Source organism: Ptiloglossa arizonensis, chromosome 10 (genome assembly GCF_051014685.1).
Source record: "Ptiloglossa arizonensis isolate GNS036 chromosome 10, iyPtiAriz1_principal, whole genome shotgun sequence".
Taxonomy (NCBI): Eukaryota; Metazoa; Arthropoda; class Insecta; order Hymenoptera; family Colletidae; genus Ptiloglossa; species Ptiloglossa arizonensis.
In genome coordinates, this window is record NC_135057.1 from 4,733,257 (window position 1) to 4,760,342 (window position 27,086).

Sequence of the window (27,086 nt, forward strand, 5' to 3'; positions counted from 1 at the left end):
AAGATAATATATAGATAAATATTATTTTATATTGTATGCTTCTATTAAATACTAGACATTAATATATAATGTACAATTGCTACTAGTCTATAACATTAAAAAAATGCAATCTGATCAATTTAATATACTTATTTTATTAGACTTATTATATAGTATAGTTTTCAATGATTACATTTTCGGTTACACTATTTTATACTAAATGATAATAGAAGTATAAAATCAAATTTGTACATATTGGAATAAAAAAATTATATACATGTAAATATCTTCTAATTACATGAAAGAAAATATATTTAGCATTTAAGCTTCTTTTATTGCAATTTTGACATTTAAACTTCATCTTCATTTAAGAGCATATTTGGTATACCATCATTAATAGGAAATTTTCTACCAGATTCTGGACATAATAGATCTCCGTTAATAACTTCCACCTCCAATAGTACATGGTGCACCTTCTTCAAAAATTCTTCATTTGTTTCAAAGTCTTGAATCAAAGTTTGTGGTAATTCTCCAACATGACCTATCTGTTTTAACATTTTATGTTATTTTTAAAGATATGTAAACTTAAATTTCAATCTTTATGGTTCAGATTTGAAAGCAGAATGTTAATAGTATTTAAAAAAGATATATTACTTTTAATGTAATGTTGAACAGATAAATAAAAATTAGATTTAAAATTTATAGTTACATTTGTAATCTTTTAATATCTTTCTACTATAAAAACATCCATTAAATATTTTACATTATACTGTAAGCTTTCATCATTGTTTTAATATTCCATATAATAGAAGTCAGACACTAGAATCCATTTGTTTTAAGTACAATTTTTGATTGCATTTGATTCTTTACAATTATTTGAAAAATCATTTGGTAGAGCAATTATGAAAACAATTATATTTTTTATTTACACATATCACATTTAAGAACCATTATACAATTGATTTAAAAAATTAATGGAATAAATAACTTACACTTTCTGCAGCCTTCCAAAGCGTAGCCCAATCAAGTTTTGGAATTATTCTTGCAATAAATTCTGAATTAAAATCTACCTCTGACACTTTAATATCTTTTGCCTAAAAATTTATGTACGTACCTTTTATTATTAATTGAAAAGTTTCTTATTATTAGATACAACTTTCTTAGAAAATGTTTAATTTAATTGTATTTAAAAGTAACCTCAAAATTATAAAAAACGTTCGGAACTTACAACAATTCCTAAGGGATATCCAACTGTTACACCTTTCAAACATTTCGAAGTCAACATATTATGCGTTAAAAGCTTCATTTTTTTTTTTATCAACGAGCTAATGTTAACTGAAAGATTTCTAAAAAGATTATGATTCTATCGTTTAAGTTTTGTATTAAGAGTCAGAGTTCATTGTACATCACTTTGGATACCGGCTTATGCGCGCTTGAACATTTTGTGACAAAAACTCTAATTAGTAAACTTTTATAACGCTTTTGATGTCTTAAATATAATATGTGAATTCAATGACCTTAAGAAAATAAATATTATTTGATTAATCCTTTACAGCAATGAAATATATATTTTGATAATTTAAATTCAAGATCAACTTCCATAAAGTGTCAAACGGTCACGTGATTTCTCGTATTCAATTGTGTTCTCGTTACGAGGTTAGTTTTTCGAAGGAAATGATTGTCGTCTTAAATGTGAATCGTCCATTACATTTTGTTCTTTTTTGAACACAATTTCTAGAATAGTTATATAGAATTAATGTTTAAAAACTTTGATTTAACGAAAAAATATTGGAAGTATTACGAAGCATATGGTGTTTCTTACAATACGTATATATCATAGTTCGAGGTAGAAAATCGTTTCAATAACAGCAAACTGATAGTAGCCACATCATCTGGCCTTGATGAAAATATATAATCAGCTGTTATTACTGTCTGTTTATTTCTTGTTGCATTGTGTTTAAACATATATATCCTTCCTACCACCTGCCAGTCATATTTTGACACATCACCAACTTGTTCGAAAAATGATCAAGAACTTCATAATCTAGTACGGGCAGTGTATGTACACTAAATTGATTTCTCAATTTTTTATTTGTCCACATGTGCTTTAAATTATTCTTAATAAATGTGAATGTTTAAATAATGTAAATTTTCGCTTTACTGATAACTAATACCTCACAAGAGATTTATATTTTAATAAGTTTTTGGTGTTCGTATAATTGTGTTCAAAAAATGCTACAAAAGACAGAAAAGTAAAGATTATTAATAAGAAGAAGTGTCACACATTGATACAATTATAATCTATAATGGATCATATTATTTGGTTGTCATGTAACAGTGATTTTCTGAGGAAATAAAATACGAAAATCTATGAAAAACAATGTGTACTATTACAAGCACAAGATCTTGACATCAAAAGGAACACATTGTTTTATATAAAAAATGGCTTGTGATTCTTTCATGTGGGGGTTACTTATGTTTGGATGCAGCATACAAGCATTGTTAGCTGCATCCGAAGATGACCCATTGGAATATATGAGCAAGGAAGAACGGGAAGCACTAAAGTTTGTATTATCATGTACTTTTGCATTATATAGGTAATTTAATGTTGTTACAAGTTTGTTATGTATATATATATAAATATATATACCATTTTAATTGCAGGGAAGAGTCCAAGGATATGTTTTATCATGCATATAATGCTTATATGGTAAAGTTAATACAAATTCTTTTTTTAATAGATATTTTTGATAAATTTTTAGTATAAAAAAGAAATTTGAATAAATGTTATAAGAATCAAGTGAAATCAACTAATATTCTTTAGAATATCTTAAATTTAGAGACACAGATTGCATTTTGAAACGTCAGTAGAATAGATAGAGCTAATGTTTTTATATTTTATTCTGAAGAAGATAAAGGAATATTTAAAAAATTTAAACTATAAAGAATAGACATATACGTCTATAATATGTATTTAAATAAAATATATTTTATTTAAATTTCTATAATCCAGCAGTTTATATATAAATTTTTATGTAAATGTGTAATTTACCAAAATGTGGTAAATTGATAATAATATAGTTGTATGTTCAAGGATAATGCATATCCTGCTGATGAATTAATGCCTTTAAGTTGCAAAGGACGGTACAGGGGATCAGAACCAAATAGAGGTGATATTGATTCCACACTGGGAAAGTAAGAACAAGATTTCATTATATATTCAAAACAAAATATAAATTTTATGTTGATAAATAGTTTATTTTTGTAAATTTTGTTTAAAATGGAAATATTCTATCACATTTTGACATTAACGAATTCTGTAGAAGTACATGTTCCAAATGTTATTTGTAATAATTAAATTATTATTTAATTTAAAAGAAACATGTAATCATCCTAATATACAATTTATTTTCAGTTTTTCACTTACATTAGTTGATACCTTAGACACACTTGTGGTAAGTGTACTAGAAAATAATTTGTTTCATATATTAAAATTATATATTTTATTCAATGTAGTTTAAATTGATTTAACACATGTCAGGTATTAGGAGATTTAGAGGAATTTGAAAATGCAGTTAAACTTGTTGCCAGAGATGTTAGCTTTGACACAGATGTTATTGTTTCTTTATTTGAGACTAATATTAGGATGCTTGGGTAAGATATATTATTTAATATATTTCAATTTTTCATATATTTCTTTTCTTAATAATTAAGTTTGTTTCAAATAATTATTCAACAGAGGTCTTTTAAGTGGTCACATATTAGCAGAATATTTACAACAAAGAGCCGATATAATGCCATGGTATCGTGGCGAACTTTTAAATTTAGCCAAAGATTTAGGATACAGATTTTTACCTGCATTTAACACAACTACAGGGATACCATATGGAAGAGTAATAAAATTTTGATTTGTCATAATGTAATAAGAAAGTATGAATGTCACTAACATTTAAAAGGTATTCATTTATATACTTTCTACAGATAAACTTAAAGCATGGTATGAAAGGTGTTTCTTTAGAAGTATCAAGAGAAACGTGTACGGCCTGTGCAGGTAGCATGATTTTAGAAATGGCAGCATTGTCAAGATTAACAGGAGAATCAATTTTTGAGGTACCGTTTTTTTGTGACATTTTATGAATATTAATAATAAGTTTTTTTTACGTGATATTGCATGATATAGGAAAAAGCACAAAAAGCAATGGATGTTCTATGGAGAATGCGTCATCGTGGTACTGATTTAATGGGTTCTGTATTAAATGTACATTCTGGTGATTGGATACGAAGAGATTCTGGAGTAGGAGCAGGTATAGACTCCTACTATGAATATTGCCTTAAGGCATATATTTTATTAGGTAATTATTATCTGAATTTTTATCTTCATAAGTTTATCTTGAAGTTTATGATAACATAATTTTATTTTTAATTTTATGTAGGTGATGAAAAATATCTTGGGCGGTTTAATAAACATTATCAAGCTGTAATGAAGTATGTAAGCCAAGGACCGATGTTACTGGATGTACATATGCACAGACCAAATACAAATTCCAAAAATTTTATGGATGCTTTATTGGCCTTTTGGCCTGGTCTGCAGGTAAGTTTCTATCATTACTTTTATATTTAAATATTATTTTTTTATAAATATTGTCGTATTTGTTCGATTTTCATTTTATTTTTTAGGTATTAAAAGGAGATATTAAGCCTGCTGTGGAAACACATGAAATGCTATATCAAGTTATGCAAAGACACAATTTTATACCAGAAGCATTTACTACTGATTTTCAGGTTGATAATTTCCTTTATAAAAGAATACAATTTTTATCTAGTACTAAAAATGTTTTTCAATATATGTAACTAGGTACACTGGGGGCATCATCCATTAAGGCCAGAATTTTTAGAGTCAACATACTTCCTGTATCGTGCTACGGGTGACCATTATTATTTAGGAGTTGGGCGTAAGGTACTCAAAAGTCTGCAAACTTATGCCAGAGTACCATGTGGTTATGCAGCTGTATCAGATGTTAGAACTAATAAACATGATGATACAATGGATAGCTTTGTACTATCAGAAACTTTCAAATACTTATTTCTGTTATTCGCGGAGCCAGGCGAACTAGTTTTAGATTTGGATGAGTTTATTTTTACAACTGAGGGTCATCTATTGCCGTTGACACTTTCTTCTATAAGGACTAATGTTTCTTTGGTAAATATACAAATAATTAAATGAATAAATATATTAATATTAATAGTCACATCATGAAGTAATTATAAAATACAAGCTTTGTAAGATTATAAAAGTTTCATTATACACTACAATTTTACAATACTTATATAAAATGAAGCAAGATTTTGAGCGTGATGTCGTACACGTGGACGAAATGGATCGCACTTGTCCTAACAGTCTACACTTATTTCCTGCATCAGTGCGACAACCATTGAGAAACATGGTTGAAGATGTATGTCCAAGACGGGCAATAAAAAGGAGATTAAGTGCTGCACAATTTCAAGTAAAGAAATATTAGTTAGAATTTCAATTAGTTGCTTTTAAGTATGACTTAAACAAGTATTCAAAATTATTTTTCTCCGTTATAGGCAAATAATTTGGAACATTTAAGATTGTTGAGTGATATGGGAATAACAACTTTAACTTTGGCAGATGGACGTGTTCAACTTTTACACACATTTTCTAATGTAAAATAAAATTTCTTTGTTATATATCAACAAACTTACATACAATATTTTTATTAATTTACAAGATAAGAACATACCTATATTAATTTTACAGGCGAAAACACCACAAGATTCAGAAGAAGGTTTATTATTTATGCAAGAAATGGTGGAAATAAGTAGAATGCAGTCTCAGCAAGCTGAAACTAAACCACAAGCAGTTACATATGTAAAACCAAATACAAATCCACCTCGAAAAGTTACATTATTAGCTGGACCAGCACATTTTGGGTTGGAATTACAAGGATTAAATAAAGTAACTGGGAAAGTTATTTTTACATTTCCATCTGCCGCATGTACTGATCTTCTTAATGTAGATAAACTCGTAGGAAAGATAGCAATAATGGATCGTGGAAATTGTATGTTTATAGAAAAGGTAATATTGATTTCTTATATTCTCAACGTTTTTTTAGGACGATTTTGATATAGTTACTTATTATAATTACAGGCAAGACGAATTCAACAAGCTGGTGCAGTTGCTGGAATAGTACTGGATAATGTTGATGGTTCCAGTGCTGCAACTTCGCCTATGTTTGCAATGTCAGGGGATGGGAAAGAAGTGGATGATGTAACTATTCCAGTTGTGTTTTTGTTTAGTACTGAGGCCTCTGAATTATTAAAAACTATAGCTGATGCCAATGGTGATCTCACAGTTACTCTTAGTAAGTGATTATTATATTTTACACTACGAATATCAAGTATTTAATTATATTATAAATATGTTATACATCATATAACTTAATCATTTTCGTATATCATAAATTTCCATGTTAATGCATATTAACATTGGAAATATGAAATATTTGCAAACGTTTTTTACTATCGTTTATGAATTAATTATGCATATTCATAAAATTCCTTTTTCTTAGACTAAACTGTTAATAAAATGCTTCATAAATATTTTTGTCACCTACTAATGAGGGAAGGAACGGAAAGTTTAGAATAATAAGTTTTATTTTTTTTGTTTAAATTATAAGTCATAATTAAAATTGAAATAAATCTAAAAGTCTAATTGTATTTTATATGTTTTTAATAGATCATTAAAATGCAGTTACATTTGAACTATATTTAACATTTTCTGCTTTGATTACAGGAAGTTTCTTCCCCAAAGATGATGTTCAATTAAAGGCACCCACTGATTTATCAATGTTTGAACGATTAAAAGGGTCATTAAAATCTTTTCTTACACGACAAATGACACCACAGGTCTGTATTCCTTGATATTTGGCAATAATTTTCATAGAATATGTCCTCCAATGGATTTTGATTCGTATAAAATGATCCTGATTTATTGACTATAATTCTGTAATGATAATTTCTGTATAACAGGAATCTTATGTCTTTCTTACGAGTATGATACAGCTTTCACGAATATAGATACAAAATGACAATACTGTTATTTGCAAATTAGTTAAAGAATTTATAATTTATATTAATATGATATATTTTATTTATTTTTAATATATTGTAATACAAATTGTTATTTGAGCTTTTATATTTGTTATAGAAATTAAAATTGTTGATTTTTATATTTACTATATTTACTATATTTTTATTACATTCTTATTTCCTTCTTTACTTATTAATAGTAACTTAAAAATATGTTTGAAATAACACCATTTCGGGTTGTTAATTAACATGTATTTTCTTAAAGTCATATGCTTATATATTTCATACTATTATAAAATGAAACTAAGATTCGATAGATATTTTTTTATAACAGACATCTCCAAGCAGTGGGACAAATTTGGTTATGGTTCCTGAGATTAAACATGAAGAATATGAAAAGGATATTGTCATGTTTTATGATCTACGTGCAGAAATTATCAAAGATCCACTAGGTGGAGAAGTAAGAATTACATCATCAGACATACCTACTCGTCTTACATGGAAGTTGGAAGACAACACGTTGGTAGAAAAACAATGGCGCCAGTTGAAAGAAGTGTTTGTTAATCAGATATATTCAGATGTAAAGCACAATACAGGTTTACAAATCAGAAGTTTTATATTAGAAAGTTACTATAATTGGATAGTAAAATCACGAGGTGGAAACAATAATGTACTAAAAATATCCCTACGAGACAAAGTTTTATGGATTTTAGGAGAACTAGCTGAAACTCTACCAAATTTGTCCATTATGAAAATGGATCAATTAATGGATTTCAATAAGCAAAAATTGTTAAAACAATATTTACTTACAGAGATGGATGTTATGGTTTTAAACATGAAAACTATCACGACAATGTTAAAGACAATGAGATCTGAAAGTTCAAGCTCTGAACAATTGTTTAAGATTGTTGAACTTAATATTTCACAAGCTGGTAATTATAAATTTCTGAGACAATTATTACCGAGTATTTTTGACATCGAGGACGAAAGTATTACTGAGCATCTTGTTTTACTAGATTATTTTAATAAAGCTATTCATAAAGAATGTCGTGAAATATTAGCTGAGGGAGCACAAGCAAATTTGGAAAAATCAGTAATAGATAAAAATCTTATTATGATGTATTGCTTGACAATTGGCTAAATTGAAAAATTTAGAAAAATTAGATATACTAAAGAAAACTGAAGAGCATGATTCTACAATCGTAGAATTTATGACAGACAGCAATGAAAGTAGTAAAACAGAAATAAAATCTAAAGACATTTTTAAAATGCCTAAAAAAACTGAGAATATTAAAGTCGGAAAATTTGAAGACTTTGAATATTTTATATTAACAGAAATAGAAAAAGCTGTAAAGAATTTAGAACAAAATAGTATTCAAAAATATCAAGAATTGATAGAAGATGGGATAGATAATACAAGTAAAGAAACTGTTAATTCAAACAAAGTTATTTTAAATGTTTCTTCTCAAAATCATAGCGAGGCTGATGAATTAAAAAGTAGAATAAAATATCACATTGAATTTATGAGAAAAAAAGAATTGTCCAAAGAATTTAAAAATCGAATATGGGTGACTGAAAAAGAAAAAAACAAGCATTCTATTCACAGTAAACAAAAAACAGAAACTTCCACTTCAGATTATACTCCTGCAAAAAAAAGTAAATCCCGAGATAGTCAAAAATATGTAATTAAAGTTGAAGGTAAGAAAGTCGATGTACAGGAGCATGTAGGCAAACATATCGACGATGAATTATAATAAAAGCTTTCAAATGTTAGGATGAATTATAAATATTAAAAACAAAATAAATAGATTTCTAAATGTTATAAGCCTGGCAGTCCTACCCACACTGCATTTGATATTTTTGCACTAAAACTCAAATGTGTAAGCAATGAGCTTTAATGTTTTTATATCCAAGAAACCTTTTAGGACAAAAAGTAGTTATTTAATAAAAAAACACGATACAAACGATCAGACTATATCAGAATAATACGAAGTCTGTTAAACTGGTGCTCAAAAGAGAATCCAATTTCATTTATTATTTGAAAAAAGTAATGAAGTTACAAGAAAATAATACATATAGACAGCAAGCGCAAAACATTTCTCCTAATGAGGTTGTGAAAGAATATTCTGTTAAGGCTCCAACAGATGTAAATTTTATATATACTACTTAATAATTAATATAGTATATTTCTTGTACACACTACAGTACAACATATTGTTTTCTCCTCAGGAAAAGGGTTATGGTTCTAGTTTTGTTTTTCACCTTTCTGTACTCCAAACATGTGCCATGATGAACAGTGTAAATGAATTGTACTTCAACAAAATGCAATTTTATCTTATATTCTTAACAAGAATACAGATAATGTTTGTTAGAAAATAGTTTTAAATTATATGTAATTGTACAATTTATGTCTTTTTTTTTAAGATATAATGGTGTTAGATTGGTTTTCTATTTAAATGTTGTTATTTGTTTTATTTAGAATACGTGTCATATCTCGTTAATAACAAAAAACATATATAATACTGTAAAAATTTGTTAGATATATGTAAAGCTTCATACATTTTTTAAAAAGTATTTCTTATTTTACAGAAACTTTTACTATTGTTTTGAGCTACACTTATCAATTATAAGGATATGAATTTTTTTTTTTATTCAATATTGCTGCAACAATTACACACAATATAAACATTCTGTTATTTGAAATTTATCTGTTAATATTAATTGTAATGCCTTACATGTACATAAAATTGTACAAAAGATAATGTATATACTTGTCACGTGGTATGTAACAAAGTTAATAGTAGTAAATACTATAATAGATTAAGTAATGTTCAATAAGTCAAAATATCTTGGTTTTCCTTACAATTATTCACTTATACTCTTTTTTTAAGTATAAAATGTTTATACTATACTTTGTGTAAAACAATTCTAAATTTACAATGCAAAAATTTAGTTGTATTATGTGCCATATAAAATGCACAAAAAATACCTATGTTTTAAACCAAATCATTTTAGAACAATACTATATGTACTTGGGTTAAGCCATGTAATGTGACTTTGACTGTAAATGTAAATATTATACAAATAAATAGGTAATAAGTTTGTGTTCTATGATTATCATGTAAAAGTTTGTATAATGAATGCCAAAATGGACATTACAAAGTTTATTGTACATTAAACTAGTTATTTTGCATTGATTATGAGAATAGGCGTACATTCATACATACATACATACATACATATATATTATATTAGTTATGTAATGTATATTTATGTATGTATTATTTGATTTGTTTATTGTTTATTATGTAAAGATACATAAGAAAAATAGACATACATATATCATATAAATAATATGTTGAGAACTTTTGGTACAGAAATAGATCATAATCAGAAATATAAATAAAATCTCTGTTACAAAGAAACATAATTTATCGTTACAAAGAAAGTCTTAAACTAGAAATGCATATTTTTTAATTTAAACATTTTTTCTCTTATCCCACACGTTTTATCATTTTTAATTGTTATATGAATTTTTCTTACAAACTTACTTGTAGTATTAATAATAATATATGAATTTACATTTTATTAATTGATTGTAATCTTGTTTTACGAAAGTAATATCTGGAGAGGTAGGTTTCAAATTTGTTATAAAAAATTTTAATTATATATTCTACAAAGAGGGCATTACAATCATGAACTTGTTTTATTGTATAATGAGTTCTTTTCCATTTCAGTACGTAAAAAACAATTATGAGGGTTGCATCAAATTATGTAAGTTTTATTTATCGGAAGCATTATAGAACATTTAAGATAGTAAGTGAATTGTTCATCGTACGTATTTCCAGTGTGTGTGTGTGTATATATATATATATATATATATATATATATATATATATATATGAATATTTGCATCATTAATAATATTAGTTAAATAGTATATACCAATATGTGAAAATATAAGATTATTGTGTAAATGAAAGAATAAGGGGTTTATGAATAATTGTCACAAATAAGTATTCAACAAATTATGTAATACTATCGTTTAAATGACTTATTTCCGATTTGTTGCAATATATATAACAAATATTTTTATACAAAATTAAAAGTAACTAATATATATATATATATTATATGTATATTTTAATGACAAAATTTTAAATAAGAAATGTATTGTAACGGTTTTACTTTAAGCCGCTTTTCATTGCGGTTTGCGTTTTTGAGTTACGACAACCTGTCGTCAGATGTTGGCTTTGCGTCAATGGTAGGGGAGCTATTTTAATTTCGAATTTCAGACGACCCTGATGTGCTCAATCAGGTACACGACACATTAGTAATTCAACTCATCAATCTAACAGTAAAATTAAAAATTTTCAAAGGGACGATAAATAATTTTGAAGGTAAGATATCGTTTCTTTTCATATTAAAAGCAGGTAATGTATATGACTACCATGCGTTACTAACCACACAACTAATTTACCAATATGAATTTGTAATTTTGTCATATTTGCGCAGTTGTATTTTTATTGCAGATTAGTGGTTTTTGAAATTAGATTATATTTTTGTTTCTTTCGCTTCTAATTTTGTTAATATTTGATACTATTTGTGAAAAACAACTTTAATTTATATTTTAGATGGGTGAACCACCAAAATACTATGGAAAAAGAAGGAGTATTGTTCGTAGAATTGGTTCAATGCTACCTTTGAAACCTCCACCGAAAATATATGTCAGTGTTACACCTTTGCATTCAATGACAAGTTCTATGATTAATGAAGAAACCAGTAGTGATTATAAAATTACAAATGGATATGGACAAGCAAAGTTTGTACACAGTTTCACTGAATCCCATTTTGCTTTATTAATGTAACAATCTATTAATTTGATAATATTTGTTTCTACTAGACTTTCTAATATTAGGCCCGATTTATTGGAACCTATTAGTTTTGGATCTGAAGTTCGATTGCTTGCTTTAGAGCAAGAACTTCAAGAGCTTAGAGAACAAATTTCGGCAATAATTAAAAGTAACAAACAATCTAGGTGTATGTATATATAAGAAAAGATTTTAATTCTACTGTTTACTATATTATAAATACATTTTAAATGTACTTTGATTAAATCATTTCTTTAGGTACATCCACTGCATCTTTAGTAAATGGAACTGATAGTGAAAATGTGACACAATCACAACAACCACCACCACCACCGCCACCTCCATTACCACCACCTACAACTCCTCATATCGCACGAAGAGCAAGCTTGCAAGATCATAAAGTTGAAGAACGTAAAAAAGTTTCATTAAATTCTCAATCATCCATGGGCAATGTGCTTGAAGATATTACAAAAATTCAACTGAAGCCAATTACTAAGTAATATTGATTATTGTAGTTATCATAATTATATATTTTTATTTACTATGAATTATATTTTGTGATAATGTTAATTTTTTTAGATCACCAGGAGGGCGACCTGTTCGTATTAAACGTGAGAATAGTCCATGCAATGACTTACAAGAAATATTAAGAAGACGATATATTGCAATGAATTCGGGCGATAGTAGGAATTCTTCAGCTACTTTGACAATGGATGATTCATTTTCAAGTGATGCGTGAAAACATTTTACAAACTGTTTCTTAGTGTGCATTGTGTGAAACAAACGTGCCATGTAACATTTTGAACAATGTCAGCAACTGGATAATGAATTCATCGATTGGTTTCGTAATTATGTTAAGACAAGAGCAGCATTCAAAATGCAATAAAAGGATGCAAAACAAACGTGTCAGAGATCTTTGAAATTGTGATTAATAATTTTATATTACAAACTGATTTCTAAAATGAAATATTAATCACATTCTGCAAAGAGTATCATTGCTATTAACTCTTTCGCTATACTACGAGCGTGTATATGTACGCTCGCCACGAAATACTCTTACACCATGGGCGATATATGTATTCACTATGAAATGCTCGTACACTACGCGTGTATATATACGTCCGATATGTAGCACTCACACATTGAGGTAGAAAGTGTGGGAGTGTACACTATTTACTTGAAAATGTATCAATGATTTTAAATACACGAGCGTGTTTCCTTGTCAGCATGTATGCCTCGGAGTCCCGTTGTGTGGTGATGTACAGGTGGCCAGTTCTATTGTAGCGAAAGGGTTAAAACATGTATATAAACTAACCAAAGATATAACTTATTGCATATTTGCATGGAAAAAAAATTGAATTGTAAACTATTAGAGTATCAGCTAAGATATTTTTCAATTTTCATGAAATAAAATACAAATAACATCACTTTTAAAAATAAAGATACGCTACTAATTGAAATGATAAGGGAGAGCTTGTTGAAACTAAAAGTTTATATTTTTTTTTTTAAATTTGCAGAAACTAAAGACTAGAAAGCACTATGGGTTTGTATTTAACATTTTTGTAGTTCTATTTTTAATAAGCTATGTCGAACTGTAGGTAATTATATTTCTAAGTGTTTATGTGAGTACTCTATTGTTTTGAAAGTCTTGTTTCATTAAGCATAGAATAATATGAAACAAAAAATCTTTTAAAACAAGTACGAAACGTACATATTTAAAATATTTAGTGCTTTATTTTGGAAATTACACACTATAATAATTAATTCTAATTGGTAGTAATACATAGCAAAACTTTTCTAAAAATATTACATGTCAATATTTTGGAAGCGTTCACGAAGCGTGATTTTTAAATTATTTGTAGAAAAGTGATGGATTAATTTCAAAATTTTATATTTATTAGAAAACTAGCCGAATTAATAATGTTAATTTTTTACTATAGTTCACAATTCAATTGTTCAAATATAATTTTTATTTTTAAAACAGAAACCACATTTGAGCTCTACTTATTGAATTAGTTTTTATTCTAATTTCGATGACATACAGCTGTTCGAGTACTCGTCCAATAGAGCTGTGTTAGTTTATTTGATATTGCGTGTATTCGAAATTATTTATCCAGATTTCTAAGTGAGAATGTGATATTAAAGTCATGCAACGACTTTTCATACATTAGATCCTGCCATAGAAAACAGTATGTATATTCTCTATAGGTATACATTAGCACAGGCTTGTCACACAATAGGTAGTCACACAATTACTCAAGTCATTCGTTATATGAAACATGTTTTCATAATAATAAACGAGTGAACGCAGCATGCATACACACGATGAGAAGATAACACAATTATGTCTACCGACATTATGCTCTTGAAATATCACTGTGTGATAAATTTTAAATTTATGTGACTTGCAGTTGCTTTTATAAAGAGTTGAAAAACTATCGTAGTACAAGATCATCACAGTAGTTTATGGTCTGTTAAGAGTTGAAAATATTGTGAGTTCTTCATATTCTTTATAGAAGTAACTTGTACATTTTACGTTTTTAACTATTTTCTGACACGAATATATTTAGGGAGTATAATTTTCAGTTGAAAGGAACGTCATAATAGATTTTGGAGACTGAGTGAATCTTTAATGATATTACAAATGTACAGAATATCTGTTTTATACATGAAGCTTTTATTGATAATTAAAAAATAAACGTTATTGTTGAACAATAAACTTTACATTTATTTCCATATTTAGATTTGAAAAATTAAATTTTTTCTCTAAATCAAACTTATATAATGTATTGGTCGTTCTTAAGTAAAAATTTCTATACAACATTAACTTTCTATCTTTAATCTTTGAACTTTTAGCGTTTAGAAAAATTTTATTTACATACGATTTTGTTAAAATCAATATGAAATTTTGTTGCAGTAAATCATAATAATTTCAGCTTGTATATTTGTAAGAGTTAATAATATAAGTATTAAGATAGAATGAGCAAATTTTAACCCATATTGCTATAAATTACTAATTCGTATACAGCTTGCAATTATCAATTTGATATTATTTTTACTGTTACATTTTATGAATAAAAATATCAAATTTCTTTTTCTCAAAGTAAAAGTTGCATTTTAAGTATGTGACTTCGGTTTTGTAAACATTATTTAGTGTTATTTAAAATAATAAAATCGATAAAAACTTACAAAAAGCGCAAATTATTTATTATTATTATTATTATAAATAATATTATTGTTGTTATTGTTATTAATACTATTATTATTATAAAAAAAATAAAAATCATATTTATTAAACTCTTCATTTTTTGTCGATGGTTGTGGAACCTAATGAATAGTAAAAAATTATAACGGATTTTTCAGCCAGCGTATTTAAATATGCACTCAAGTTGAAATATATAACATCATATTAATCAGTATTTGAGATAAATCAATGTAAAATACAATTAATCTTGTTAATTTTTTATACTGTTTTTGGATTTAAAATGGTTTAACCAAACATTTCATTGTCTTAAAGGGTTTGTATTTACGTTGATTTTACTTATTGATATTTACCGTTCTAGAATTTCAAATTTTTAACAATTGAAAATTTTAACAATTAAATCTTTTCAAGATTTAAACAAATCTTTTTTTAACGAAAGCAATTTTTATCGAGTACAATATTTATTTGACCACGATATAATTTTCAGCAGTTGTTTCTTTTTTGCTTTCTTGTAGAAACAAAGGATAAAAAAAAATGTTATACTTTGTCCAATCGACATATTTGTTTAATATGCGACGTTTAATTAGGACGCAGCTTTATCTGTATATTCGATATTCAGTTTTCGTCGGACAAAATATTATGTGTCTGAAACGCGACAAGGTATTGGCGCTACATTTGTCTCGTGTTGTTATTCGTTCGCTTTCAGTCCCTCTAATTCTCATTCCATTTTACTTAAAGTGCTGTAACATCAGATTTAACATTGTTGAAAATCTAAAAATCCAAAATATTCGATTGAGTATGGAATGCTTGACTATGTATAATTTAAACTTTCGCTCATTTTTACAAAAAGCTTTGCACTATATTTTTATTGCAAAGGACTGTTCACCTTCGTGTCACGTATTTTAGCACGAGAAACATTGTGTATATATATATATATATATATGACTGGGTTCTGTACTTACGTATTTTTGGTTTATTTTTGTTCTTTAACAATATTGTATTTGTATTTTAACTTTGTAAAATTATTATAAAATGTTTGTGGAATGGGAAACGTTGCAAAAATAATGTGAAATATATGTTTAATATCTTTTTATCTCGTTATTAGTAATGAAATTTATATATGTTCTCTTTTTTTACAATTTTTATGGAAAACAGAAAAACGAATTTATTGAAATTGCTAGTTTCCTAAAAATAACGTCAATTTGGACATGCAGAATATAATAATGACATTACTGTGTACATCTATGATACAAATTGCAATTGTAACGAGTAGTTCAAAATATGAACGAAAAATTGTCCAGTTTAATATTTATGTTTCGTTTAAAAAATTTAGCAAAGTTTTATCATTCGATAAATTAAAACATTTTTTTAGACAATCATTGTTTGTCTCGATGAGACAACATTATGAAAATACAAGTATTTATAGATTTTTTTTATAAGATCTCAATAGTTTCATGATAAATAAGTAAAGTTGAATTATAATTTTTTGGTTTTATCAACGTTTCTTTTAAATGCGTCAATTGATTAAATTAATACGGACACCGTCTCTAAGAATTTAATAACTTCGTAGAAACTTTTAACGCTTTGATTAATATTTATTATACAATTTCTCACAACTGATGAAGCACACTACAATATTGCCTAACAATAATTAGTGTTATATTATAGGTTTTATTGTTAATTATTATAGAAGGATATACCAAACTTTTGATAGTATGGTATAGAGTATACATACAAAACATCGACTGAAGAGTTGTTAACGAGGGTCTATGAGTCGAGGGTGAGACAGAATTTCCCTATATAAAGCTGGTTCAAACGATCCTACGTGACAGTATCTCAAATTCACTACACCTAACTCATCACGGTATTGCCGATCTCTGTGTTGTTTTAAGGTAAGAATGAAGATTTACATATATTAATATTTATGTATTAAATATTAAAACAAGTTAACATAATGTTTGTATTTCGAGCGCAGAGCCACATTATTTCGATAAAGAGAGATGAATCAAGTAACATGATTTCTAGATACAGCGTTTAAACATAATAAAATAAATAAAACAACAATATAATTGTTATATTACATTGTCATTGTATTTCGTGTAAAATTTGATTCCATTTCTTTATTTACAATTAAATTTCAAATGCTTATTATCACTTTTTTTTCTTATATAGTAGCTGGCTAGTGTATTAACACAATGTATGTATTTAATAATCGTGCAAGTTCGAAATAAATTTTTTAGACTATTTTATTTTACAAGCTATTAAATAATTACAAGTATTAAAAATATTATTTACATAAGCAGATTGCTTACCTTTGCAAATTCAGAAAGTAAAACATATTATTACGCAATATCGATGCAAATTTTTATAACAAATAAACTGATATCAATGGTAAGAACAAAGAATATCCCCATTTTTTTTATGTAAATTTTCGTTCATGATAAGCAACCGTAGCATGTTATACACGGGGGGTCACTTTAAGTTTCTGCTTGTTGCCGCTAGATGGCTGTAGCATCTCCTTTTTTGTAACAAGGTTGGAAGCGATATTAATTTTGCTGCAAGGAAAGAAATGAAATATTGCGTTTATCGTGTTCTAGTTTCCTATAAAGATAAAAAGAACACAATTTTCTATTTGCACACAGTTCGTACAGAAATGTTATTATTTTTTATTCGTTCACACATGTCGTATGTTCGCGTCTGATGGGTTCACAATTAATAGGCGCGTTTGGGTATGTAAACGTGAAATTCGTGTACAGCTATCTATTGTATATAGTATTGCGTACAAAATAGCCTTGTCTCTAATAATAATAGATTCGATAGATTTCGTATTGTGTTTGCCCATACTTCGAAACGAGGATCGTTCGAAGGAATATTGCTTAAGTTTAACTCGTAAAAAATTGTGATAAGAAAGAAGAAGACACGAATATTCTTCTTACTTTTGAACTACATTCACGCGTCATTTATTTTAAAGATGCGAGAGTAACGAAAATGCGAGAATTGTTCCATGGTCTTAATTTTGATTTTACTCAAAAGTGAAATGGTATATTACCGGGACCTGATGTTTGTTATTTTAAAACAATTTTCTTTTGATTTAAAGGAAAGGCAAATATCAAAATATGATCGAAGGTATTAGACAACGTGTTCCTTGCAAACAAATAATTTATGGTAACACGTGCAGATAATGAAGCCGACGGTGCCCAAAATAATATCTAGTAGGTGAACGTTTATTGAAATGAAACGAGTGGAGCGAATAGGGTCGCAAAGTTAATAATTACCGAAATAATACAAGGAATTAATCAAAGGAGAACAATTTACTTGTTTGAATTTATATTTATTAAGCGAAGAGCATTCACTTTTAACAACGAGTTAGAATAATGATACATGAATTAAATATTTCTAAATTCTATCTAATATTTTTAAATATTAGCACGACGTTTACTTCTTTTTGTTTATTTCTAAATTTAATGCAATGTCTAATGCAGTTTCTGTTTCCTTCTTTTAAGTTTCACTGTCTGTAAAATCCCCGTTCTTACTATATTACACCTTTTCGCTCTATTAAAAGCACTTTCGCCTATTTTCGAAGCCTCGATCATTTTCAACTTTCTTTTCAACGATACTTACACACGACCGTTTATCAGTCATTTTTTACCATTTAATTTTGTACATCAATAGTTACGAGTTTTGTCGGTTTTAGTAATATCCATACAGAGAACTTCTATTCCTATAACTGTACAAAGTTTGTCAAAATAGTCGCATACTATGAAACGAGACGATAAAAATACATATGTACGGTTTTCGAATAATCTCCAGGAAGAGACTTCTTCGTATCGATCGGAACTAAAAAATCAATGTTTCACCTGTGAGTGGAATACCGTCAAAATACATAGAATGAAATCATAGTTCGTCGAGTGTGCCATTATTTGTACCTCTCTTACTTGGATTGCAGTTTCAAACGATCGGTGTATGGACCGTGAGTTATTCGTACGAGATTCGGTCGGTACTTTACCAATTTATCGGTGTTTTAATTCGTCGAATAAAATTTGTTCCCGAAACGCGGAGCGCACTGTTTTCCTATGTGAACATTCCATTGATTTTCAACATTTACGATCTGAATTTTATTCGAACGAAAGGCTCGAACTGTCGTGCGATTAAAGTGTACGCAAAACAGAAAGTCGAACGAACGATCTTGTTTCGTATCGTTTGAGAAATTTGTAAAAATCGAGTAAACTTCACCGGGGTACAATACATTAACAACGAACAATCGATGTTAAATATTCCCTTCCTTGCCGTGCGATAACTCGTAAAATTGTAAGTATCGTTCTCTCGAAATCTGATTCTCTTATTACGTCGTTTCAAGAAGAGTGCACTTCGCTTCAATGAGTGCCAAGTAAGAATATATAAATACGTTGTTCCACCATCTTGGAAAGGGTACGCGCACTCGTAACTTTTATCACCGTTGAATTAATCGGTAGTCGCCGAAGCCTCTGTATCGAATTAATTTCGTTATTCATTTTATTAGTAATTTTACTCGGAATAACACAGTTGCCGATCAAATTATTACGAAGAGTATCACTTGTGTGTAGTTTGGTCAAGAATGGAATCGAAAATGCGTTTAATCTGTATTAACGAAGAATCTTTCAACTATTTCAAAGCATCTGTAATAAAAAAAAAAGTATATGCAAATATTTCGTCACGCCACTTTTCTCATTTACAATTACTCGAATACGTCTCTGACATTATTTCCATAGTTTCCTTTGAATTGAAAACACCCTTGAAACAATATTTTGGCATTTTCAACAATCTATCCTTGTACTCGCAACAATATTTTACAACTATGTTAAGATATTTACGATAAAATATTCGATTGAAAAGTAACTCCAAAGTGTTTCAAACATTATTAATCGCGCATCGAGTATACAAGAGCGTGATGATTGAAAGATTAAGAAGCTACGATCGGTGACCATAACAGTTTCTGGATCCTAACAGTTGAGGACCGTACATTTGCAATTTACTTCGCAAGTACTCGCAACGTACACTTCATTCGGGTTCGATACAGAATAAAAAAATAAGAGAACGTTCATCGTCGCGCAGTATTCGATAATCCCGTAGGAACGAACCGGTCGAGCTGATTCGCATAAATCAAATTCGGTGGCGAAGCATCGCGTGCACCGCGATCCTGCCATTATTGGCTAAAGGACGAACAATACAGAAACGCGGGACACGTTTCGCGCCTTTTTAACGACAAGCCCAGAAATGGCTCGTCTCTATGCGACAGAGATGCTGGTCACGTTTCTTATCCACGGGACACTTAGTAGCACTTACTCTTATCTTAATGACCGGGGACGCGCGTAGCGTTAATGGTTCCTTTAAAATTAGCACGTGGAAACGTACGAGGGTACTCTAAAATTTTTCGAAAAATCCTCACGTGACGGTACGTGCGCGCTTGTCAATGCGCGCAGATAAACGACCGGTTTCTTTTTTTTTCTTTATTTCTCTTTCTTTCTTTCTTTCGTTTTCTTCTGTTTTTTTTTCTCTTTTTTTGTTACTTTCGAGTCGCGATTCTAGAGCGTCCGTAAACGAACGATCGGGTCGGCCATTAACCGTAAAGTAGCCGGGCTTCGAATCGAAAGCGTGAATGTTAAGTAAATGCGTTTTAACGTTCGCGAAACATCGGAATCGCACCGGTTTCCTTTTTTCGTTTTTTTTTCTTTTTTTTTTTCACTTTACGAGTCCGATAATCGGAGAATCTGCGAGTTAATTTGTGGAATGGACGCGATTCTCGTGGATTTTCATAGTCGTGCGTCAACGATGCGCGAGATCTCTCGTAAACGTTGCCTTTTCTTTTTCATTCCGCGAACCCGTATTTTCGAGGGAACTTTTTATTTCGAGTTGCTCGAACAGCCTCGCACGATCGCTCGAAAATCTTCGTCGACGATTCTCGTCGTCGATTTGTTCGAAGGGAGAGAAATTAACACCGAGCAGGATTCTCGCGACGTTCTCGTGTTCTTGGACCCTCGATCGTTATCGGTTACGAGTGTTTCGAAAAAGAATTTTTTTTGTGGAAAAACGACACGGTATTTCGGGCAAGGTGAACGATCATTTCAGATTTTAAACTTCCCCCGAACAGTGTCGGCGCCGATAAATGCTTTAAAAATAATTGTACAACGAAACGATTGAAAAGCGCGACACAGGTATACGCAACCGACAGTTGTACAGAAAACAAAGCGCATCGTTTAAAATAAAATCGGTCGATCGATTCGAAAAGTGGGAAATCGTGCTTTATAGTTATTTTCTTTATTCGTGTTTAAGATGTCGCGTTTAAAAGTGCAATATCTTGCGCGTTACGAATCGTTTTCCATTTAAACGGAATTAATTATCTCTCGATTGAACAGGGACGAGAATTTCGAAAGAATTACAGTACGTCGAGTTTACAGTAAATGTACGAAATTGAAAAATGTAGACGACTCGTTAAGCGGACACATCAAGGTGTCGATAAGCAAAGTTTAAAATGGAAATTTTACCGCTCTTTGCAATTAAAATCCCATCCAATTCGGTTTACTGTGAACACACGAACGGGCATTTTACTTTACGACGTCCCATCGGCGATTTCATTTAAACGAAGCGAAAATTGCGACGGTGAATTGCGCAAGAGTGTATTGTTTCATTTAATCTTTTATTGCGTCACGTCGGATATCACGTTCGATGCTAAATTGTTCAACGGGATTACTCAAGATCCGAACATTCCTTCGTACATTCTATCAACAGCGCAAAAACCAATACGAAACTTTCTAAGAGATATTAGTTTCTAGGAAATAACTGTATCGTTTTATAATATCTTTGCGTGCACTCGACAGTTTTGGAATTAATCCGTAATACTTGTCCGCGTTCAAGAATGAACAATAAGACTCTACGCTTTTCGTTTCATTTGTTATTACGCGAAATCGAACATTCGCGTTTCCGAATCGTTCAATAACTGAAATCGTAACTGAAACATTCGCTGACATTGAACAAAATGAAGACGTAATTGAAAACAGATAGATTTATATATTGCAGATTTTATATATCGATAGATTTTATAATAGAATGATTTATATATTGCAGAGATTTAGATTTTATTTGTTTTAGATGTCAGTTCTGCGTACAAAATAACGGTCGTCGTTTCAAAGCGGGATTACAAATCCACCAGAAAAGCAATAAAAATATGTCCGTTTATGAAAACAGAAATAACTTTTCCTTAACATAAACGAACAGTATTTATATAATTACAAATATATACGGATAATGTTTTGGTACGCTGTGTCAACGAAACACCGGTCCATCATCATTTTGTATTTTTCGTTACAATTTTGCAATCAATTATTTACAAGTGTATATTCATGTAGTACTTTTTTTTGGAATTTTGTTTGTAGAACATATTGGCAAAGTTTTGCAAAGAAAGATTTAAACACCCCTTTATGTCAAAATGTCTATCATGGGATTGAACGAATTATAAGGAAACGATTTCCTTAAAAATGAAAAATTTCAACATTTTTTATTACAGCTTCAATCGATCGAGGTCTGCCAGTATTTCTTTCCAACAAACAACGTTATTTTGCTAATCTTCGATACTTTTCGTTTCTTTTGCTTCGAAAGGTAGTTATATTGGTATAAATTAATATTCAGTAGGTAACGATCTAGATTAGACTATCCTCTGAAATCAGGGACTTTCAAACTGTTCGGTCTCGAGAGCACTTGTACTCTAAAAGTTTACATGGATCGTTAATGAGCTTACGATTTGGAACTTTGAGAAATTTTGCAAATATATATTCTTTAATTCGTACGATAAATTCCCTCTATGTACATTATTTACACAAGGTGTCCCAAAACATACGATCATAATTTTAGAGGCGAATTAAGAACACGAATTAAGGCATTAAAATAAGAACAAAAATTCATATAAGTGTGTACGATATGACCTTATTTCTCAAATGCGGTCACTTTTATCTTCCAGTAATTTTGACGATAAGTAATGTTTCGTGTCTCACGTATGACCTTACTTACCGTCTGAGAGTTGTCAGCGAATTCGAACAATACGATAAGAGGTTTCGAAGCCTGTATTCGAGCCGAGAATGTCCATTTCGAACAATTTCTATGAAGGTAGTCGAACAACTTGTAATAATATAGAAACGGCTGTAATTCAGAAACAAGATCGTATCGGACATACGTTTGTACGAATTTTTTTTCTTATATCGGTATGTCGAATTCGCTCCTAAAATTATTATATTAATTCGATATATTATTATATATTATACATATTATCGAAATAGTTTAGTCCTTGCAGAATCTCCGAATGAGTCTTCAAGTAGCCGAAGAATGTGTTTCTAACTTGGATCGTCGGTCAGATTTCAACTCGCGCGATATTCGACGAGGGACGAAAGGATTAAAATTGTCTGCGTTTAAGGGAATCGTATTGCACGTGTTTATCTAAAGCGACATAACTCGGAAAACGTGACTTTTGAGTTACCAACACGAAGGAGTTCTGTGAACACTCTTCTGTTAATTAGTAACAGTACGATAACTAACTTGGCAATCTGTCACTCCTGTGATATTCTAAGATTTCGAGTGAGATCGTACCACTTCGTATAAAGTGAACGAATTGTAAACGTGTTGACAAAAATGGAATCTGATCGTTATTTCTTACGGTCTATTCTGTCCGTTAATATTATTCCCTTGGGAAACAATTTTTGATCAAACTCGCAAGTACAGTAGTCTCTTGATTTCACGAAAAATTTACTTTTTCGAGTTCCATCAATTTAACATATATTGTGTTACGGTGACACTAACATACATTGTGTAACAGTGACGCTCAAGAGAGTAAATGTTTCGAGAAGACAAGAAGACAACTATTAGGTTCGAAAAATGATATACGGGCACAACTTTAATGCGATATGCAAACTTTGAAACAGGTGATTCAAACATTGAAACAGGTATCGAGCAGCCCGGACTTGGTTAAGTCTGTTTTTAAATTATTGTACAACTTCGAACGGATCGTTGATCCGACAAGTCAGCCGTGACACTTGGACAGTCCATTGTTTTACTTTCACGATCGCTGCGCATCGTCAAGTTAAAATTACCTTTTTCACTGCTAGACCGCAGGTAAAAGAGTCGAAGAACAATTCCACAATATCCTTTCGTGTCCAATTACATCGTAACAGTACTTTGGTACATGGGGTAGTTATGTTCGCGATTCGAATTAAGAACGATAAAAGCGTAAAGTATCACTTCCGCATAAATTTAGGCTATTTGTTTGAGAAAGCACCACGAAGAATCGTTTATGAATAAAAACGGACATTTTGTCTCGAAATACGCGCAGTAAACGATAATAGTTTAACGTACTACGGTGCTGAACCTTATTTGCGGTTATATTATGCATTGATTTTCGTACAACGAAATTTAAATTTTGAACCTTTTTTCATTCTTCCTGATCATCTCTTCGTAAGTGACGAAGTAAACTTTTATCCTTTAACCGCGTATAAACAGTTTCGTTGAATCGTAAATGGAAATTTCATAATAACGTTATGGAAAATATTAACGTTCATAATAACGTTATGGAAAATATTAACGTTCATAATAACGTTATGGAAAATATTAACGTCCATAATAACGTTATGGAAAATATTAACGTTCATAATAACGTTATGGAAAATATTAACGCTCATAATAACGTTATGGAAAATATTAACGTTCATAATAACGTTATGGAAAATATTAACGTTATTAACGAAATGTGTTTAATTCGTAGCAATATCTTACAACTGTTTTAAAGCTTTTACGATAAAAAAATTGCACACATGTCAGTATTTGATTACGCCATCTTTCTCATCTACGATTTCCTGAACACGTCTCCGTATGATTTTTATATCATTTCGACAGTTTTCTTATATTTCTGAGTCGTAATACCGTACGAATGTTTACTGCATATGTTTACTGCAGTGGGATGAAATATTCATATGTATATTTTTCTATTTTTCTCGTAAAAGCTTTAAAATAGTTGCAAGCTATCGTTACGAATATAAGAATATATTTTTTAAAAAACGATTCTTCACCGAACTTCAAACAAGTAGTTTCATTGTTCGTAATAATTTGATCACTGACTGTAAAGAACCAGATGATACACGATAACTATATATAATTATTGAATCTAACTTATTTCGTGTTTACGGTCAAGAATGTTTTGCATTTTCGAATCAGAATTTCGAAGAACAAATTGAATTCGTTTGCCATGTTCTCTTGTCGAACGTTTCTCTTTCGATTTTTACAGATGGCTTCCTCGCGCGTACTAATCTTCATCGTTTTGTCGTTAACGATGACAACGGTGATTTGTCAGACGTTCCAGTACAGTCACGGTTGGACGAATGGAAAGAGATCGTCGTCCATGCTGGAGGAAATGGCGAATTCCGTCGGTAAGAATGCAGGTCAATTAGACAATGTCCTTGTTGAATGCGAGCGACAAAAGCTGAGATCACTGCTTCAAGGAAACATTAACAGCCAAGTAAGTAACTGCCTAGAATGTTTGTACTACGAGGAGCCACAAAGAATACCCTTAAACGACTATTACGAGAGAAATTGGCCTTTTTACCGATAATTCGCGTTCCATTAATTATCCGTTCACGAGATTCAAAAGTCCTTAGCGATAACGAAATAACAACATTTTCGAAAATTCTGATCATTAAATTTGAATTCTGTGGGAGTTTCTCTACGGTTTTCCAAAATACAGGACGAGTGGATCACCCTCGATCGAGAACCATTATCCGAACTATATTTCGTATCGATATAAAATACATTGTTTTTAAGAAAGTCTATCGAACGAACGATTTTCTCAACTGTTTACGTCGTATATCTTCAAAGATATCACGGTTGTTCTTGAGTTTTTTAAACGGTATTGCACAGTCTTTCAAGTTCAACTTAAGGTTACTTTATCATCCGTCGTTGTGTCCGCTTTTTCATTGATTACAACACAGCGTTGAAAAAAATGTAGAGCGACGTTTAAAAAAGTCAAGGCCACCTTGACGTCCCTGCAAATGCAGTACGCGAAAGATTGAATAGGGAAATGGACCCTATTCGATACAATGTACGTAGGTACTTCGTATGAAATGTTCTTTGATCGAATCGATGGATAACGAGATGTTTCGGATAGCAGTTTTTATCGAACACTTAGATACAGAACAGATACAGAAACTTTCCTCGTAAATCGATAATTTTGAATGGTAAATATTTTTCGAATCGGGAGTTTGACGTTTCAACGATTTAGTATGTTTTAGTGGATAAAATGATATTGGAAGTTTATGATATCTTCTCGTTATTACGTAAGTATCTACGTCTAGGTGCCCGACTTTAAAAATCATGTATTTTCGCAGGTATTGCAGGAACTTCCCTGCGAATTCTTCGCTTATCCGAGAAGAAATTTTCTGGAACCCGTTGCCAACGCTGACCGCTTGCAACGACGGTCTACTCCCGTTAAAAACAATTATTAAAAATCTAAATCGACGTTTCTTTTCCTGGCGCCGAAGTATCGAATAATTAAATATGTTAGTACCTTGTTCCTTGCCGCAGCAATGTCGATCGATCGCTGATTCGTTTTGATCGAATAAAAGACTGTATTCAATTCCTTTTGCCTTTTCACTTTTTCCAATCATCGATTTCAATCAGTTGACTTTCCTTTATTTTCGATAAATACCTAGATCTGTCCAGGGTTGTTCAACGTTTAAACGTGTAATTATTTTTTCGAAAATTGCAAATAAAATTGAAAAAGACTATTTTTGAATCAATTAAAATACTATAGACAAAACTATGCTGTAGAAATGCAACGGTAGGTTAGAAACAAGTTAACAGTACCTAATAATGTATATAGATGAAAAATGGGTATGTTGCTGTTCTGCGAT

At 29.9% G+C, this 27,086-nt stretch overlaps 4 protein-coding genes across 4 annotated transcripts; 3 read left to right on the top strand and 1 right to left on the bottom strand.

Moving 5' to 3' along the window:
- Window positions 1-104: 104 nt before the first annotated feature.
- Trmt112 (tRNA methyltransferase subunit 11-2) lies at window positions 105-2,110 on the bottom strand. Its single transcript, XM_076321824.1, has 4 exons — window positions 1,802-2,110; window positions 1,208-1,713; window positions 972-1,073; window positions 105-524 (listed from the first exon to the last, which is right to left on the bottom strand). Exons 2-4 carry the CDS (start codon window positions 1,283-1,285, stop codon window positions 330-332), a joined length of 375 nt encoding a protein of 124 aa, XP_076177939.1. The 5' UTR covers window positions 1,286-1,713; window positions 1,802-2,110; the 3' UTR covers window positions 105-329.
- On the top strand, window positions 1,647-9,696 carry Edem2 (ER degradation enhancer, mannosidase alpha-like 2). The gene is given in 19 exon segments (XM_076321823.1): window positions 1,647-2,576; window positions 2,644-2,689; window positions 3,074-3,174; window positions 3,395-3,434; window positions 3,521-3,633; window positions 3,719-3,872; window positions 3,961-4,089; window positions 4,160-4,331; window positions 4,413-4,570; window positions 4,657-4,761; window positions 4,835-5,179; window positions 5,319-5,483; window positions 5,569-5,667; window positions 5,762-6,079; window positions 6,152-6,365; window positions 6,797-6,909; window positions 7,427-8,198; window positions 8,201-8,227; window positions 8,230-9,696. Coding segments are annotated over 19 exon segments (3,843 nt in total). The 5' UTR covers window positions 1,647-2,421; the 3' UTR covers window positions 8,847-9,696.
- A 1,643-nt stretch (window positions 9,697-11,339) lies between these two features.
- On the top strand, window positions 11,340-14,755 carry LOC143151983 (uncharacterized). The gene is made up of 5 exons (XM_076321562.1): window positions 11,340-11,492; window positions 11,727-11,914; window positions 11,996-12,132; window positions 12,222-12,459; window positions 12,543-14,755. Exons 2-5 carry the CDS (start codon window positions 11,727-11,729, stop codon window positions 12,700-12,702), a joined length of 723 nt encoding a protein of 240 aa, XP_076177677.1. The 5' UTR covers window positions 11,340-11,492; the 3' UTR covers window positions 12,703-14,755.
- Window positions 14,756-16,919: 2,164 nt separating this feature from the next.
- Crz (corazonin) lies at window positions 16,920-26,809 on the top strand. The gene is made up of 3 exons (XM_076322094.1): window positions 16,920-17,057; window positions 25,466-25,696; window positions 26,562-26,809. Exons 2-3 carry the CDS (start codon window positions 25,466-25,468, stop codon window positions 26,676-26,678), a joined length of 348 nt encoding a protein of 115 aa, XP_076178209.1. The 5' UTR covers window positions 16,920-17,057; the 3' UTR covers window positions 26,679-26,809.
- The last annotated feature ends 277 nt before the right edge of the window (window positions 26,810-27,086 follow it).

Excerpts from the sequence above, each read along its gene's own strand:
- Trmt112 (XM_076321824.1), bottom strand. The coding sequence starts at position 1,285 with ATGAAGCTTTTAACGCATAATATGTTGACTTCGAAATGTTTGAAAGGT. Across the intron at positions 1,074-1,207 it reads GATATCCCTTAGGAATTGTT|GCAAAAGATATTAAAGTGTC; the intron begins GTAAGTTCCGAA and ends ATAAATTTTTAG. Across the intron at positions 525-971 it reads TTTGGAAGGCTGCAGAAAGT|ATAGGTCATGTTGGAGAATT; the intron begins GTAAGTTATTTA and ends ATGTTAAAACAG.
- LOC143151983 (XM_076321562.1), top strand. The coding sequence starts at position 11,727 with ATGGGTGAACCACCAAAATACTATGGAAAAAGAAGGAGTATTGTTCGT. Across the intron at positions 12,133-12,221 it reads AAGTAACAAACAATCTAGGT|GTACATCCACTGCATCTTTA; the intron begins GTATGTATATAT and ends TCATTTCTTTAG. Across the intron at positions 12,460-12,542 it reads CAACTGAAGCCAATTACTAA|ATCACCAGGAGGGCGACCTG; the intron begins GTAATATTGATT and ends TAATTTTTTTAG.
- Crz (XM_076322094.1), top strand. The coding sequence starts at position 25,466 with ATGGCTTCCTCGCGCGTACTAATCTTCATCGTTTTGTCGTTAACGATG. Across the intron at positions 25,697-26,561 it reads AAGGAAACATTAACAGCCAA|GTATTGCAGGAACTTCCCTG; the intron begins GTAAGTAACTGC and ends GTATTTTCGCAG.